Source organism: Scophthalmus maximus, chromosome 1, assembly GCF_022379125.1.
Source record: "Scophthalmus maximus strain ysfricsl-2021 chromosome 1, ASM2237912v1, whole genome shotgun sequence".
NCBI lineage: Eukaryota > Metazoa > Chordata > Actinopteri > Pleuronectiformes > Scophthalmidae > Scophthalmus > Scophthalmus maximus.
Window position 1 is genome coordinate 3,776,872 of NC_061515.1, and position 19,392 is coordinate 3,796,263.

The 19,392-nt window shown below is 43.0% G+C and overlaps 1 protein-coding gene across 2 annotated transcripts in view; it reads right to left on the reverse strand.

Annotated features, from left to right (window-relative positions):
- Positions 1 to 7,569: 7,569 nt before the first annotated feature.
- Positions 7,570 to 19,392, reverse strand: part of bckdhb (branched chain keto acid dehydrogenase E1 subunit beta) — a 50,013-nt gene continuing 38,190 nt past the window's right edge. Inside the window, exons 10-11 of one of the 2 annotated variants that reach the window (XM_035622988.1) lie at positions 12,393 to 12,544; positions 7,570 to 7,588 (exon numbers count right to left, since the gene is read on the reverse strand). In XM_035622988.1, the coding sequence (XP_035478881.1) occupies positions 12,404 to 12,544 (141 nt within the window). In that variant the 3' untranslated portion in view covers positions 7,570 to 7,588; positions 12,393 to 12,403. Of the gene's footprint in view, positions 7,589 to 10,121; positions 10,560 to 12,392; positions 12,545 to 19,392 lie in introns of those variants that run through there. The other variant, XM_035622979.1, reaches the window with a different exon arrangement.

Genomic DNA, 19,392 nt, shown 5'->3' on the forward strand with positions numbered 1-19,392 from the left:
GTTTCTCGTGTGTGTGTTTGTTTTACTGACGGAGGAGGAGGAGGAGGAGGAGGAGGAGGAGCACAGGCAGCGACAGGAGTCACTGGTTCGGGTCACGAGTGAAGCAGTTTTCACACGCGAGCGGCCACGGTCGGAGTTACACTTTCGTGAGATAAGCGTTTTGCTTACGGCACATCCAAGATACGTCAGTCGCGTGATGGAAACGTCGTCATCGAGGCCATTCATTCGCTGTGACCTCCTCTTTTAACACGCGAGCTCTAGGTGCGTTCAATGTCCGGTCCAGCCGCTTGGACAACCGTGTTCTCCAATACAGCTCCTCACAGGGGTTGCAGGGGCATGTGTTAAAATTACGAATTATCGGACTATATACGAGTGATTTTGAAACGCAATGAAGCACAGGGAGCAGTCAAGAGAAAGACGACGCACGTTGAAACGGTCAGTCTCAGGTTTTTGCCGCACCTGCAACATGACCTGAATCTAGTTCACGTTAACCTCTCATGTCACTTTCTCATTAGGTGGGGGGGGGGGGGGGGGGGGGGGGGGGGGGGGGGGGGGGGGGGGGGGGGGGGGGTGACAGTCAATTTCTATAATTTCTATCATCGTAAAGCAGCATTAATTAAATCTTTGACACGTGGAGAAACAGAACAAGCTGTAAACGCAGAAGCGTACTGAATCCTCAACCGTTGCAACTGGAAACGTGTCAGCAAAGTCGCGCGGAAAAAACATCCGACAGACACCGAGCGGCGCGAGCATTCGTTTTGGGTTGACTCATATACAGTTTAAGGAAACTGTAAGGGAAAGTGGGTCTGCGAAATTCCCCTGTGACGGATTTATCGCGACAAAACCAGCGCCAGACTAAATTCATATGGCGGGCCTGTGAGGAAAGTTGGCGCTGCGCGTTGAAGACATTCTTCGGAGCAGGAGCATACCAGAGTGCGTCTGGGGTCTCACAATCTCCTTCGAATGAACGGAAATCTCCAAACTTACAAATGATTCAGGAAACACTGGAGCGTGTGCATTTTTTTTTTTTGAATGAAAACATTTGGAAATATATGTGTGCATGTGCATGTGCATGTGCATGTGCGCGTTTGTGCTACAAACACAATAAGATATAATCCTGGCATTTCAGTCCAGACCTTTGAGTTTTTCTTAATTTGAGTGTGTTCTTCATGTGTCTTTGTCTCTAAATAGTGGCAGAATGGTGCTAATCGAACAGATTCCTCCAGGCGCAATCGGGTTCGAACGGCCATAACTTCAACCGTCATATCACCAGATCCTCTCTCTCTCTCTCTCTCTCCCTCTCCCTCCTGCCGCCACACTCCCAGCTTGGATGGGAGCGCGCTCTGACTCAGCCTCCAGGAAGGTGAAATGTTTTACTGTTCACACATTTCCCCCTCGCTGAACTAATATGACTCCCCGCTTTGCCTCCCTGCAAAATATGTGTTCCTTGAGATCCTTCAGCACCGCCGCTCGAAAACGCCGCGTGTGACACACGTGGGAACCCGGAGTGGATTCAAATGCTTTGTGTTGGGTTTTTTTAAACAGCGAGAGAGCGCGTCAGGAGGTGAAGAATGGGAGCCGTGCCACAAGCCCCCGGCTGGCATGTTCGCACTGTGCAAATATGTGACTTGCAGAAAACCTCAAGGCAGAATAGTCTATTTCTGAGTTAGACTTGAAGGCTGACCAAGGGTCGTGTTGCGATCAAGATGCGCAGCCTAATGGTTTGGTTTCGGCCGCCACCGCAAGATAGTGACCGACTCATTATGACAAACTTGTTAAATTCTCCGCAGGGATGAGCACTGGTAGTTCCTCATAATAACGTGTGTGACTGCCGTCCGGAGCTCCTGCAGCGGCACGCGCATCGCAGAAGAGAACAAAAAAAAGAAAGAGTTATGTTTTAAAGTTCATGTTCTCTCTCGATTCGCTTATTGTAAGTCGCTGCGGACAACAAGCGTCAGCTAAATGAATGTAATGTAATCATACTGATGTACACTGAACTTTAACCCCCGTTTGTAGATAACTTCTGAAATAATTTATGGAAAAACTCTTGAGATTAGTCATGTTCTCCCGGGAGGATTTTGATCTTGTGTAAACGCTGAAAGACGCAGTTTGGTCCATCTGCATATTGGAAAGCCCGGGACATCCGACCCAAATCAAAGCAACCTTTCGCTGGGAGTGATATGAGTTACGGTTTACACTTGTCCTTCTCAGCGTGTTTAGAAATGCAGATGGACATCAAAGTGTTGGATGAAGATGAAGCCCGGCGTGTCCAGTTGATCAAGCACATCCACACTTTTTTTTTTTCTCTTTAACCTTTCGAGCGGTCCTCCGACCAGCTGCTGAGCAGCGTGGACGCTGGACGACCACACAGAGCTGATCATTTACAGAATGGGACTGAATGCGCCACACACACACACACACACGTTTCAATGTTGTCTAAAGTTTCAAATAATGAGGTAAGCGTATGTTAGTAATCCATTTTGCCTTCAAAACATCCACACTGGTAACGGCGTGGCGTACCCCCCCCCCCCACACACTTAAACGGTTCAGCTCATCAATCACTCAGAACTGAAACGGAGTATGAATATGAGCTGTATTTTCTGGTGGAACCATCATCATGTGGTGGAAGTGTCCAGCGGGATGGAAAAGAACATGATTGGAATGGAAAAGTGATTATGACAGTGTGAGATTTAAAGCCACCATGTGTAGAATTTCACAAATGCCCTCTGCCCAGTGGACGTGTCGGCCTGTTTTTATAGCTTCGAATAGCCAATTCTGACCAAACGTATCAGGAACATGAGCACTTGACCTTACATCAGTGTGAAAAGACAGAAACCATCTTTGGAAAAACATATTTAACCTGTACTTCGACTGTTTAGTTTGGCCCATGTCCCTTTCGACTAAGGGACCGAGTTCATGACCTATACTGCAGCAAGCCACCAGGGGGCGATCCCGAAGTTTTGGCTTTGCTTTTGGGAGTCGTCATGTCGTCCGTGGTTATTTATCTTTGGAAAGGACAAGATAGTCGGGCCGCAACTAAGGATTGTTTTCATTATCGATTAATCTGTTGATTATTTTCTAGATTAATCGATTAGTTGTTTGGCCCAGAAAATGCCATGAAATGGTGAAAAATGTTGACCGTGTTTCCACAAACCCCCAAGATAATGTTTTGTTTTGTCCACACACCAAAGATATTTCGTTTTCTGTCACAGAGGAGCAAAGAAATCAGAAAATATTCAAATTTAAGAAGCTGAAATCAGAGAATTTTTGACTAATTTTTCATAAAAACTACTTGAACCGATTCATTGATTATCAAAATAGTTGGCGATTAATTTAGTAGTCGACATTCTTGCTTTGGGGTTGAAACTAACCTCGAGAACCTTTGTTTGAGACAGTCAGAGGGTTTTTCTTTACAGGTGGAGTTGACATGTAGTGTACCGGCTACTCATCTATCGGGATTTTAAGTATGTGTTCCAGAGAACCCTGAAACATCAAATATACCAAAGAATTTAATCAGTTTCCTTCACAACCAATCCTATGATGAGATCATCTCAACAAAATGATTTGGGTCAACTCTGGAGTTTGAACTTTACAGACACGATGCTTCCTTCAAAGTCAGACTCGGCCAGATGGTTTGCATTTGTGCCGTATCAACTTCCACTGACAATAATGTGTGGCTCCCGCCAAACGCTGCCCGCGTTCAATGCAGAATGAAATAATCATCTTTGACTCGGGCAACACGCACTCCCCCCCCGTTTGCCACGGACGGTGTAAAGCGTGCGAGCCTGACACGCGACGCCTCTTCCAATCGGGGCTGGAAATCATTCCGTTGCCACACCAATTAGCGCCACGTACGTCAGATGAGACTGAACAACCCTCCGCATCCAACGGGCCTTTGGTACACAAACACCCCGTCAAGCCGACGGCCGCAGGCAAAATGACCTCCGTTGGACCAAGAGTGTGTTTTGCCCCCCCCCGGCCCACTCCTCGTCTTAGCAACCATTTGTCATCCTCAACAGGCTGAATTAAAACCAACGCTCGTCCGACTTCATTGGTGATTATGGTGGAAGGCAAATTTGTAATATATCCAGCACAGATGGTTAACACGGACGTCGATATGTGCATATGGTTTGTGTTTTAGTGCTGTTGTGAATGCGCCGTTTGAGTTCAAAGGAGCAGCGGACCACAGCCTGGAAACCCTCACAGTGGACGCTGTGCAGTGAACTCTTTTTGGTCTCATGGCATCAGTGAACTAATCTACAGGACAAGCTCTTTGTGTGCCCATGTGTGTGGGTGAACTCGTGAACACACTTTGCTTGCAGGTAAATGTTTGACGGGGTAATGAAGCTTTGGATAAACGGAACAAAAACAGCCGGCGTGTGTTCTCCATCCGTCCCCTTGCGATTCCCGTAGGTAAACAGCAGAGTCTGTGTTTTTCAAAAAAAAGGCATATGTGCATATTATTTAAGAGCAGGAGTTTACAGGCAGGAAAAGAGAAGGTTTTCCTGATTATTCAACATTAAATAATCTATGGAGGTTCATAAAGTTTTCACTTCTGTCCTAAAGGATAGGATTTGTGTCACATAACACATCGTAATCTTGTTTTCTTTAAAACACAGGACGGAGGTCTAAATCCTTTTCCGTCAGCCCAACAAGGATCTCACGCATAACTCTGTTCTGTCAATATAGCCACATAGGGGAAAAAGTCAATTCCTCTCAGCTTCCAGATCGCTGCGGGGCTGCACCAACTATTACAAGGGTTTGTGTGTTAATGGCCTACATTTCCCGTAACTACTGAATTATGGTATGAAATTCATTAAAAATTATGGGCAATAATTTCATAATGTGTATATTTTTGGCTCGGAAACAAACGCAAGGCTTTCCAACAAAGAAGAACCAATCATCAACCATCACTAACTTTGCATCCTCCTAAAAATGGCTTAATGGTTAAAAAGGATGTATTTAATTTAACTGCTAATATTTTGTGAATCTAACTAAACATTATTACGGCATTTTTTGCAAAATTGTATAAGTGTGACTGTTTGTAGTTTGATGATGTGTCTGTGTAAAGGAACACAAAGTCAACCAAATTCCACACTAACTCTTTTTTTTTTTTTAAAGGGGTCATATTCTAATAATAATGAATAAGGTTAGGTATGTTTTTTGGCATTCGGTGCAGTTAGCCGTGCAACAGCTGACAGTTATTAAATGTAAATATTTATTATAGTTCTACATAAGAACTTGTGAGACACACTGCGAGACTTTTTTGAATTCAACATGACTGACAGTGGCAGCAGCACCAGCAGTCATTACTGCAGTTGTGTCGAACACAGATTTGGTAATGCAAATCTAAATTTTCAAAAGCTGCGGGTTTGATGTGGCGCACGGCTCATTTGCTGTTTTCAATGAAACCCAGCCATGTTTTTTTTCTTATCAGTGGGGGGGGGGGGGGGGGAGACACGGTTCTCTGGAATGAGTTTCCGACTCCAATTATTGCACCCATGTAAGAAAAGAAAACCTCGGTGACGCTGAACTGAAATGAACTGATTCCGTTCTCCTACGAGCATTTTTCTGTCCCCCACCACACATCGTTTATTTTACCATCACCATCGCTTTCCACTTCAACCGCAGGACAAACTATCCCAGGCTGCACCTTATTATAATTAACTATCAAAATAAAATATCCTGTGGATGTTGAGTAAATACAATTAAAGCCGCCCCATGAATGTGTAACGATGTAGTAAAACATGCCCCGGCAACCATTAAAACGCACACTGCAGGGCTAAACGCGTCTACAATCTCCAGAAATCTCTGGTTGTGGGGGTTTCGACGTGCACCAGAGCGCCTTCACCCCCCGTGGCTTCGCGCCGTGACCTACCACCCCTGGGTTTCTTTGCGTTTCATGTAAATATAGTGTGTAATGACACACTGTCAGCGCACAGATGCTATTATGGCCTTCCTGCCAGGCAGAGGTCATCATTGCCACCCCGCCCAAAGGAGGGGCCGCCTCACCACCGTGGTTAAAGGCCCTGCTTCCACCCAGACCAAAATGACAGACGTGACTTTTATCTTTGCATTTTGACCAGTTTCCGTGGCGCTGAGCACTGAGAATCCTACTCGAGACCTCGCGAGGATTTAGCAGACACAGGTCGATTAGTGGAATTGGGGGTTTTTTTGTGGGTTTTTTTGTTCACCATTTGGTAAAACTGTTTGAATCTTCGCCAATGTCTGCTAAATCCAGATGACGCGAGCTGCCCTGACCCGACGTTGGGACCGGCCTCACGCAGGCCAGGTGAGAGCGAATGCAACACATCTCTCAACGTATAGAGAGAGCATTCGGTTTCAAAGGCAAGAATCTGTTACGTTCCAGCTTTGAACCAATCCAAGACGAAGACACTTGCAGACGCCTCCCTTTGAAATTCCACATGGCGATAGGCTGTGTATATATTGCGGACGGGGGTCTGGTCATTGTTACCCTGAAATACCACAGTTCAGTTCTATCCAAACATGTTTATTTTTACAGGCCACAATTCATAATACATGCAGCCAACTGGATTTATTTAGCGGCAGATTGTACTACATTGGATAACCTGCCCCCCCCCCCCCCCCCGCCCCCGTCCCCCGAAAGAAGCGATGCAAATTTCTCATACGGCGCGCACATCTTTTCCCGTTTTCTTTTCCCTAATTGTTGACAAAGTGACATGTTGGAAGCAGTCGCCCCAGAGAACAGGCAAATCCAGCGGAGTGCAGCACACATCTTGATCGCTGTGAAAATATTTCCAAATAAGACAAAGAAATTGCCAAAAGCACAAACTTGAGTTATGCTCATGATTTTATCAGAAGATTTTCCAGATGGCTGTGTTGTATTTAAACCAGTGGGCTCTCTCTGGTGCTCAGGTTCCACTTGAAGCCGTTGTGCGTCAGGGCGTTTGCACTGTATTTTTTCTGTCAGTGACACAGGGGGACGGGGACGGGGACGGGGATGGGGGACATTGCTCAGTTAATTTATTAGTTGCACCTCGGAGACGTCCTCACCTTCCTCCTAAACTCCACTGATGGTCGAGTTCTTGCGCAAATTAAAAGCAAACACCTTCGGGCTCTTGGGCCATCTGCCTTTTAGCCGGTCTGTCCCATGTTCCTCCAGTACCGTAAACGTTTCATTAGCAGGGCTGATTATTCTTTTCTCCCCGCAGGCTTACGCTGCATGAGGAGTGAACGCCCGTAAGGCAGCAACATGCAACTTGTACAACGGCAGAGCTGTCACAACTGCATCAACAACAGGTCGCATTGTTTGTATGTGGATTTTATAAACTGAACATTTACAGAAAAAAACAACAATAACACTGCTGCCTGGAGAAAATATGCAATACCACAATGAAAGGATAGGTTTACATGTCACATAATAAGTTTCCACACATGTTTATGTTTTCTTTGATGCAAGTGAGTGCATGGGAGGGGAGGGGGGGGGGGTTCAACAGACCCTAAGAGTGAGATGGCTGCAGGGCTGTCAGTCGAGGTGCTCTGTCGCAGCATGCTCTCATCATGGGAGTGGATTTAAAATCCAGCAAGCGGCTGCATGTCTGTGCACCTGAAAGATTCCGACAAAAGGTGGCATTGGATTTAACTTGAAAATGCTAATTTACCAAAGGTTTTGAGGAGAATTCGGAGCCAGTCGAAAGCATTTCTTATCTTAAGGGGAAGTCCACCTGGAAATATCATTGGAGTTGTACAGCCTAATCCCATTTGTCAATCTGGAGTCTTAAATGTAGGACAGACTGTGGCCATGATGCAATACAGACAAAAATGTGGCTGCTCCACAGCCAGCGAGTAAGGGTTTTGGGAAACGGTGACGGCAGATCTTCTGATTCGCAGCTGTGACTTCAAAATTAAACCTTTTTTGGGATGCAATTGTCAATTTGACGCCAGTTCAGCTCCATTAAAGCTGTTGTAGGAGCCATTAGTATGTTTTTATCTGTTTTCTTTGTGTTACGCTCAGTGTGTGTGTGTATGTGTGTGTGTGTGTGTGTGTGTGTGTGTGTGTGAGAAAGGGGACGATAAGCATCACAAAGTGGGAAGGCATGAAGCCAGGAAGGGTGACACTGGGTGAAGGGAGGCCTTCAGTTCTTTTTAATCGTGTTACTTTGTGTCATTACATGTGAAGTGGTGTTACTGAGCCATGTTGCCGTGTTAATGTTTGATTTGATAAACCTGGATGTGTTTGAATGCTGCAGGTAAAGTGATGGGTGGCGATCGCTTATTGAACAATCACGTTTGTATGGAGCTGGATTTAAAGAATTACGATGGTGTGTAAACAAATGCAACTATACCCGTTTTAAAACTGCAATATTAAATATTTTATGTATATCACCAATGGATCAAAGCATTATTTTTTATATAATTGGGGGTCTGAGTGATAATAATCACCAATTAAACCAGATCCCCTCAGCTCAACAGAGCTTATTTGGAATCTTTCAGCTTATTGTTTTGGTTTTACAGCCTGCAGCTTCAATTTCTAATAACACCAGGCTGCTGTTTTCAGCCAAGACGTGCTGATAAAGCCATTCGACGCTACTCATCCAGGACAAAAAGGACTGAAAGACAAAGCCAACCAGCTGGTGAATATGTATATTGGAGCATTTAGACACTTAAGATAGTTTTTTTCTCTCTCTCAGGGCGATGGGAGAGACCAGAACCGAGCTGATAGGAGTGAAAATTAGACATTGGCCAGGTGCTGCAGAAGTTGCTACCTGTCTGCTATATGCACAATCAGGCAACAGTTAACCATAACAATATTAGAAATGTGATAGTGGAAAAAAATGACTTGTTTAGCTGCACCTCATAGGTGGAAAAAAAATGAATAAAACCTGAAGCAATATTCTTTACAGACATAAAAAAAGTTGCACTTATCATACACCAAACTCTCCAGTTTTATTCCTGTCATATATTACGAAAGATTTTACACAAGAGGTAGAATTCCTCTTGTGTAATCCCCCCCCCCCCCCGATTGGCTGTCGACAGTAGTTCCTGATTTATGGAGTGATAAAATAAGATATCCAAGATGTTCAGATTTATGTTGTGAAAATTCATGCAAATGAGTGCATGTTTAGATAATGCTCGGTTTTTAATTGGCTGGTAAAGCTTGAGATTTCCCTACTCGAAATGATCATTGGCCAGAAATAAAAAGAAGAAGTATAAACCAATGTTTGCATCACCCGTTGACCAAAACTTTCCACTCGTACTTAAGGAATTGTTTAATCGAGGCTCGCCAAGACATTTGCTGAGCACACTCATGGTCAGCAGATGAGGAGGAGTTGAACAACTTTCACAGCCCGACCCGCCGCACTCTAAAACTGTCAGTATCTAACCACCGCAGCTAATTCTGCTCCTCATCTCTAGAGGTTACCAGGCTTCATAACCTTTAACCTTCCTGACTCACTCAGGTTTCCCTGCACACACACGCACGCACACACACGAGCTGTGCGCGTGGCAGACACGTGTTGGACAGCGCCGGCGTCTCCTAATGGAGGCCTGGGCGACTTCTGACAGGAAACTTTTTATAGTTGTTTTAAGTAATAGTTTACCTAAGAATTATGATTTCTCAGGAACACGTGCAGCACAAAGACAGAGGTTTCCAAACAATGGACGTGATTGATTTCATGCCTTTCACATTAAAATTTCAAATGGTAAGAGAGGAATAAGGAAAGACTTTTTTTTTCTTCTGGAAGCACCGTTAAAAATGGAAAGGTCTTTAACCTAACAAGCAGGACAAAAGTTCAAACAGTGGCCATGATATAAAATTCCTTGGCTCCTCTGCATTTTTACAATTTTGCATCTTGAAGGGTTTGTTTAACCTCAGGACACAATGGAGCAATCTGCATCTGGCTGAACGATGACTACATAATGCAATAAATGTGTGCAAAGAGTTGTCAAATAAGCCCTGGCATGGTAAAATTCACTGTACGCATCAAGCCATTTATGCAATTCAGGCTTTACGAGTTCGGTATATGTAGAATTTCTCAGGGACTGATGTGTTGGAAGAGTTGAACTTGTTGGATCCTGCTGCCAAAGTGACAGTATAAAATCCAAACTAATTCACAGCAACGCAAATCACCAAGAAGAAATGTATTCACCAATTCTGATTTCGTTTTTATTTTCCTTAAAAACCACAGGTCCATGGTATTAGTACAATAGTGTCAAGTTAACGTCAAACTAAATAAAGACACAAGCACATTCAATCAGAAGTAACAGCACAGAAAAGGCAGACAGTCGCAAATGCAAATGCCACCAAATAGTTTTCCCCACAGTACTTTTATTTGAGTCGAGTTTCATCGTATAGACCAGATCGAGCCATTTTCCATTGCAGCAGAATGAGGTTCCGCACTCCAGAGGCACAGTAACAGTCTTTTAGCAGGAGGATACAGAAGGACATGCAGCCCATCTGGATACCGCTCCTTGATTTGATGGTCAAAAAGTGTCTTTTCCTGGCTGCACTCCAATGACTGGATGAATGAAGAGGAAAAGAAGGAGAGCGCCGAGTTCAGGGCTACCAGACGCTGGCTCTGGAAAAGGAGAGAGGTTCCTTAAGTTAAAATGCATAACTTGGCGATCCACAGTGGAAGGCAGGTGAGGAGGGGAAAAAAAGAGCTGGACGGAGGAGTTGAGCAATTGAGGGATGAAAGGTGACGTGTTGAATCACTCAAGCATTTTATTAGTGGCTCCTTCCTCCTCATTAACCGAGGCCAACATCTGAACGGCTATAACTCACGATAACAGTGACAATCAAAGGGGGATTATGAAACAGCCTGGCTTTGTGAGCGTCCAAAGATTCTCGACTGCTCGACTGCAACTAAAGATAGACAGTACCAAGAAGAACGGGGCAGAAAACCACCACAAATCAATGGGGCACATGTAGGCCCTGTTAACACTCGCACCAGTCTTGGGTCGTCAGCTCTGAATACAGATGTGAATACGCCCAAAACAGATGTTTTCGGAATCGTCGAAAGAGAAAATATCCCTGAGCACATTAAAGGCTTGAACGTGACACACCAACATTTTGCCATTGGGTTTCCAATGCATGGTGCGAGACAAGGAAAACGACTGACACGAATAACATTTAGAGGATAAACTGGAAATCGATGCAATGATTAACTTGATTGACAAAATCAATTAAACATTTAGAGTAATTTCTTTTAAACAGAAACCCCTCGTTCCGGCCTCTTCATGTTACAGAATATTGAACTGAATATGTTTGGCTTCTGGACTGTTTTGAAACTAATCGGCAGGTTGATTAATAATCAAAATAATCGTGAGTGTAAATTTGCTCTCGGCACAATAAAATAATTAAAAACTTGTCTTGTTGAGAATAACTGAACTGATCCAAGGCTTCACCCATTCCCCTTTACGCTACAGTTATTTGTTACTACCTGCATCTGGGTAACAAGCTCGCTAACCAAAGCAAAGCAAAAGTGAAGCTGGAAAGTTTGGTTTGATATTATTTGAATATGTGTGCTTAAGCTTTAAAGTGGCACTGCACAGATTTTAAATATATTTTTTTCCATACACAAATGACTTATGCAGAAAATATTTACAATTCACTAATCCAGTTGCATTATGGGAAATGAGGGCCCCACTGTTTTTGGAACTTGACCCACACTTGGGACTACAAGTTGGCACATCTCCACCTCTATGGCATTGACTTTTATATCTTTTATTTTTCTAAAACCCCTCTCTCATAAGTCCAATAACTTCATCCTGGATTTAATGGCTTGAGAGCTGCCTCAATTTATTTTGCCCAGTACGATTTTTAACTGTATTTGACTTTTCCCACCGCAAATCATTTAATGGTTTTCTTAAACTCGTGCTGTAGGAAACATGCTGCACGACTCAAAAAATAAAAAAAAATAAAAAAATTCAAATCATCATTACGTTATGGCTAAATGGAATTTTGTTGTTGGTGAATACTTGAAGCAGCAACAACACCTTAAATTTATAGCATGCATGTTTTAATGCACCCACATTCTTCTGTGTCTGTAGTTTTAAGCTTCATACTAACAGCCACTAAATCATTTTATTTACCCAAGCAAATGTTGGACAGATAGAAACCCTTGAATGTTTTATATGATGTCTTGATAAGAACAAACTACATCTAATGGTGCAGTATGAGACTTTTTTTTTTTAATGTAATTAAGTTTAGTCTCTAATGACAGTTCTTTGTTACCGATGACAGGTCATATCCAAGTCACCTTTTCATGTCTTCACAACTACATTACTGGAATAAATTATGCAGATTATAGGGCTGTTGTCGACAGGCTTTAATATACACTGAGTGGATGAAAATTACATTATGTCCCTCCATAAATTAACTTCAAAGGGAAGCTGTCAGATCTCTCTACCTCACGGGGGTTCAGAAGTTGATCATCTTCTTGATCGCTTCGAAGCACTTCCACTTGTCTGGGATGTAGAAGGGTTCAAAGATGTGGGGGAAGGGCGTGTCGTACCCACAGACCCTGCTGATGGGAGCCTCCAGGTTGAGGAAGCACTCCTCCTGCAAGAAGAAGAAGAAGAAAAAAAGAGTTAACACGGATGAGGAAAAATTCTCTCATTAAGGGCCTAATGCCGTCAGTGCTCAAACATAATTCCTTCGGGCAGGGAAGCCATGCTGACATGTTCAGACTGTGACTTGACGGATACATACTTGGCTGACAGCAGGGACTCTCTATATGGGCTGTAGCATGCAGCACCGCTAATGTGACCGCGTGAGCAGGAAAACAGAAACAGTGCAGTGCAGACGGCCTGTAGTCAATGAAAGATTTACTCAAGGTCTAGTTTTTTAACTTTTTTTAAAGGAGCCGAGCTAAACACCATCTGCTGAGGAAGACTCGGACATATGGCTGAGAAATGTTCATCGGATGGTTTGTCAACTTAATGTTTGAATGACCTTTCACACTCATAAATTGGTCATGTGATGCAGTAAGAGCAAAGAGGTATTGTCTTGGATGTGAAGGGAGGGAAATATTCAGTGAGACAGAACTCGTGGGAAAAGTACAGACTTTCTTTGTTTTGTAGTTATTGCTGTTTGTTTCCATGCTGATTTAAATGCATCTTAAATTACACGCCTGCACATTCTGTTTTGATAAGCCCAGTTTGACAATTCCCCACGTTCAAACTATCACGCACAGACACTTCCTTGGCTCTGAAGTTCCGTCTTGAGGGATTTGAAACTGAACTAACATCAGCCTTCTTCTTGGCTGCAAGTAACTCTAGAGAACCGCAGGCAACTAGTTCACCCCTTTTATCAATGCTCGTGCATCATGGCCCCAAACAATCACGAGTAGATGTACGGTATTGACCAGAACATCAAGTGCAGACTAGTTGTTTTACAAGTGGCCAATCGTCTTGACAGGCAACGTACCTGATTTATATGCTACAAGCAAAAAGTGCTTCATTCAGGCTCCTTGAAGATGGCCAGAGTGCAAAACAAACCATGGCTCGTGTCTCGATTTTGGCTTTTGACCCCTTCCCATGGAGACAAAGCCGAATGAAGTTGTCAAAAACACTCCAACGGGGACAAACCCCCCGATGAGTTAAATGAGCGCACTTGGCCATGTGCACACAGATTTGCAGAAACAAACCTCTTTCAGATCAGATTGACCTGATAAAAAAAACTCCAAAAGCAAAAGTTGCAGTGCACCTGTCTGTTTGTGCATGTGCGTCGGACACGGAACAAAGTTTTCTTGCGACACTGACAACATCACAAACTCAGCCATCCTTGTAATCCCACCGTTTGCCTGCCATGGAGCAGTATGGCGTTTGGCAAGGCAGGGCTTGTATGTTTTTTCATTTCTTCAAAAACATCTGGCAAAATACTGTCAGACTTGATGAGGAGGCCTTTTGTGCTTTAATGCTTTTATAGCCTGTGAAAATAAACACAACACAATAAGAGAAACTGAGAGGGAGAGAGACTGAAGCAGAATGCTTGCAGCTCTGGTTTGCCTGTGGGGCTGAAATGGTACAGAAGGACCTTTCCAGTCTGGACGTCAGTTCTTGGATGTATTACTAAACTCAAGCGACTTGCCAAGCAGGAGAATTATCGAGAGTGGACGTGTGAAGCAGTTAAAGTAACAGCTAAAGTGGGATAACTTTCAAACCTTTGAGATCGAGGCAAGAGAATTTGAAGGGAAAATTTCAACAGTAATGGCTAAAGGACATGGTGCCGAACCATCTCCTTTTTTGCTATCGATCGACAATGGAAATTAACCAATTGTACCATACAAAAAGGTTGTATATATAAAAAAACACATTCTAAATTCTATACCTGTTTATTCACTCTAATATCTTGTATAGAATGTCAAATATGTGTAAATAGCATTTATAGTTTTTAGTATATTGGGGAACAAGAGAAAATGCTCAGCAGACGTGTGAGATGGATGAGCTAAAATATCTGGAAGGAGAGTTGGGAGATAAGGCCGTGACCTCTTATTTGAAATTTGAATGTCTGTTCAAACATGAGAACAAATATATATATATACTACAAACTGTAATTAATAGTTAAAAATTGAAGTCTTGTGATTGGAATGTTTTGTGCATTTCAACCAAATTGTTAGTTCAAATTCATTTAAACTTGACTGATCAGTTTTAGCAGGGACCAGTCATCAAGTGTGTTACAGTGGGTTAGTAACCCAGTAAAGCTTGCAGATGAGGGACCAGCAGTCACGGGTTCTTTCAATGAAACCCAACCCGGGGGAAGTCTCACCTGATTTGCTGCACAGGGCTCAGTGCTGCTGGCCCCGTTGTCTGCCTGGCAAGCTGCACTGACCGGCAGTCGGCCTCTACCTGGCTATTTAACTGTGAGCAGCTTTCATGAACAGACACTGAAGGGAGACAGCTTTAGTTCAACAAATCCTCCGACTTCAGAGCAGCCTGGGATTTTATCCAACAGGCTGTGAGAGATCCTGATAACAGCCTCTGTACTACTGGTGACGTGATGCTCCAATTTTGGTATTTTCCTCTTTTTTCCCCTTTTCATGCTTGTTTGCTTAAGCAGATTGATTTCATGTGCTGACAAATGTTTATATCCTTAGGGCAGATAACATCTTATACAAGTATATTCGAAGCAACGAAAAAATGAGTTGTGTATTTGAAAGAAAGAAAAAATTGTTTCTGGAACCTCAAAAGATGAATCTACGAAGATGTGAGGTTGCAGACTGCAGGAGTGCTCCGTGTTCCTGTTCGTATAGGCTCCAGAAGTGGATATTCAATAAATACCAATCCTATGTGCATGAGCTCACTATAACAGTTCAGTCTTGTTGTAGATGAAGATGATTTAAACATCATTAACGCATGCCATAACTTGTACATAGCCCACAAAAGGTAACTGGTGTTTTCTTGGGCAAAAATCAGTGTCATTCAATGGGAATAATATAAAATTTGAAATGCCAACGTTATACAGGAGTATACTTGAAAAAACTGAGCCTGGAGCAAAATCTGGATGCTGATTATTTCACAGAGACACAAGAGTGGTCCCCCCCCCCCCCTGTCAGCACTAAATTAGGAAGATCATATGATTTCCATATATATTCTTCTGCGCACACTTTTTTTCCCGAGAACCGATTTTACAGCATATGCAGTGAATGAGCTTCTGTCAAAGGTATTTATGAAACGGTGCATTTAGGAAAAGAACTTTCCTCAAAAATGATCCAAAGTAATACCACATGGTACCGTGCTTTTCTTTTCACCCAGGGTAAATGACAATGTGATTACCCGTGTCAACTGAGATTACAACCTCAAGATCTATTCTCTGCCCGACTACTGACGACCGAACAGACAGTACCGGGGAGTTTTGCTCTTTTGTCTGGATCACATCTGTAATCTCCTCTAAATATATTTACTGGAAGTGGGAGGAAAGTACAGTAGTCTGACAGCCTGCCTGCCACCACAGCTGGACAGAGGATGGCCACACAACTCAGATTTCACTCAAATCAGTGTTTATCTTTTGGGAAGTGCATCATTATACTGTATGTGATATACTTAAATGTCCGAATAAAAATATGTGGCATGGCAGTAACAGAAAACTTGCATCCTGCAGCTGCGCAGAACTTAAAAATACAGAAGAGCGGAGGGGTTGACTCTCAGTGATGATATTGTCTTCATGTCACACAAGAATCAGAGATGGTCAGAAGCACAAAGCAAAGTGCCTTTAACATAGTCTACATCCGCTGAAAAAGCCTCCAAAGACACTTGATTTAAAACTGAGAACCTGTTTCTAATCCTGCAAGATGTTTCTAAACCTCTCACTGATGTTCAGATCGAAGAAGATCATTATTTACAGTCTGTGAGAGTGGTCAGCCAATGTATCAGCTTAAAATTCCTCACCTCTGATGTTTGCTGAGCCAAGTCTGACTGTAGAGTCAAGTCTGACGATGCATTGTCCGAATAAGCTACTGTACGGTTGACAGTGAAGTCTACAAAAAACTTCACAAATTCTTCAAATGATATTATTCTACATTTCCACAGCATTTTATACTGTAGATTTTTAAAATGCTGACAGAGAGAATAAGGCCTTCAGAACTTAAGTTCAACAGATACAGTGCCATCGACTTGTGGTTTTAGTTCAGAAGGTGAGAGATGTCTCTGCTGAACACCCTGCAGTTATATGAAGGGAATAAATGGCTAATGAGAGAGTCGGGCTTCAGGCTATTAAACAACTGATAGGATCGAGCAGCGGCGGCCTTTCAAGGAGCCTTCCCGTATAAACACTGTCCTTTGAAGGCAATTTAGTGTATCCCCAGTATGAGAAAGACACGGGGAAGGCTACCATGACTTTTACAGTGGAGCATGATGCCCCAGGATTTGGGACTACTCATTCTCATCCAGCCTCAGACTGATAAGCGACCACTGGTCCAAATCTGATTCAGAAGGCATTTGTGGCAGAAAACGTGCGAGCTCCCGTCCTCGGGTAACACCAACTGGGCTCGAGCAGAGTTGGTGGTCTTTGAACCATGTCCCAAAACAGTACCACTACTCGGCAGGAAAAGCGGTGCTGGATATTTGATTCTATTGGTTCGATTTACACAGAAATAATTGAAAGCACTACCAGTGGAAGTAAATGGAGGCCACCCAAGGGCCCCGGAAATAATGCTGAGACACCCTGAGGGACAGTGCTATATGTTTCAATAAAGTGTAATGTAAGGTGGTGTGCAGAATAGACTGTAGTCAAGACCACCTCAGCTACAAAAGCCCATCTTTATTACTCCCTAGTGTACATCTGGTATGCCATGGCCTTCTTTTAAATGTTTAACAGCTAATAGTTCTTATAATACACTGGTCAAAATTATACAGCATTTTCTTCTGAACCAGCAGAAGAAAATAAAATTTGATTTCTCAGAAAGAAAGAGGAAGAAAGTGATTCACCACTTCTCTCTGTGGATCCCTGGGGTCCATGAAAGCACATTGTCTTCAGCCACATCTCATTCTGCCCCACTCCATCCCATTCAGTCGTTAGCCGCCAAACACTCAGGGAAGGGCCAGCCATTATTAAATCATGAAGGCCACAGCCAAAGTCTGATAATGGAATATTGCCAAGCCCTACCAAAGCTTGCCTCTGTTCTTGATACAAAAGAGAAAATAAAAATCCATAAATGGATCCTTCTGCAATGGCCTGGGGGTGGATAGGTAGTCCACTCATCCGCAGAACTAATAGACTGAAGTTTGAACGACACGACCAGACAATAGTGGCTAGACTACAAAAGCTTTGTTGGCAACCAGTTTATCTTTTTTCCCTTGATTGCCTTAAGGGCCACAATAGTAAACAAGGAGGTGTGGTACAAGTTAATAACTATAACATCCAAACTGGAGGTTGATTTGCATTGGTCTCACTCCAACATCCTGGAAGCCAGGATGTTATTGTAGTGGCTGAGGACTTGTGACTCAGTCTTTCTGTTAAAAGCTGTATTTGTATTTTTAGTTGCTTATCATACTATTATCGAGGCCAAAAAAAGGACTGTACAGTAAATCAAATGAATTCTCTAAAACCTCAATCTCTCTCATGTGTTCGCACAACATCAGTGCCATCAAACCAAGCACTCGTGATTTCATCTCAAGCTGCATCAATAGATGGAATATGGGAAATAATGGCACAGTTTCACAGACAGTCTCTCTAGGATTACATTTGCAGTTTTGTACCTGGTTGTAAACGCAATGATACGATAGATCTTCATTATATCTTGTCTTGTACTCAAACGATTGTCAGTGTTATTAGAAACGACAGGTATGTTCTCATGATTGAGGACGACTTGTGGGACACCTACGTCTCTTTAGTCTACACAAGGAGTCTGTTGAAAGTTTTTCATACTTCTTTTACTGAGTCAATCCTGTCGTTGGCATTCATTTGTTGGTTTGGTAACCTCAGGGTGGAAAAACAAAAACTTGCTGGGAAAAATTAAGAGGGTATGCGGGAAAGTCACTGGTGTGAATCTAAACATCCCTGCCATCTGTATCAGGTTTGAGCCATACAGAAAGCACTGGCCATATTATTTGACTCTCCGAGGCCTTCGCACAGAAGAATTTAATTTGCTTCGCCCTGACCTGAGGTTTTGCTTCTCTAGAGGTTACACCAACAGAAATATGAGGTCTTTTATTCCATCACCAATTGGCTTTTTAAAGAGGAAATATTGTGCTTTTTCTTATTTTCTGTCAGATATATAATATTAAAAAGTCAGATGTTCATATTAAACATAGTCAAATTTTCAAATAATGAGGTAAAACATGTGTAAAAGTAATCCCTGTGAGAAAAAAAAAGAAGCTCAGGCGTCAGACTCATCTAAACGCAAGGTTCCAGTGGCTTTTTTCAACCGTCGCGATGAGCTGATGTCAGCTCGTCACGGATTTCTACATACGGTCATCCACTCCAAGTACAGCTCCAGGCACAGACTATGGTCTTCTTGGAAAAATGATGGACATGTCCTCCCAGAACAGTCTACTTGAGCAGTATAATAGGCATTTGAAGAGAGGATGAGGCGATGCTCACGAGAGCTGGGTGCACTGTCCCTTTGCAGGGTTCAAGATGTTCAGCCAATCAGAGGAATGATGGCTTTTGAATATATTGTGTCAGTCAGAGCCCCAACAGATGAGCAGCATAACAGAGAGTTTTACGCCAATAAGGATTTTTGAACAAACTAATCAAAGCTTCCCGTGGAACACCGGAATAATAGGTCCTCTTTAAGTAAAATGCGATGGGGTCTCTTCCTGGCTGTGATTGTGATATGGTGTTCCCTGGACATTGGCTTCTATTTGCTCTGAGCTTTCTTTTTTTCACTCTCTAATGTTTCTTTTGTGACAACAGTGGTGCAAGTATTAGCCATCGAGATTAAAGAATCCCTCTACTCAACAGAAGGC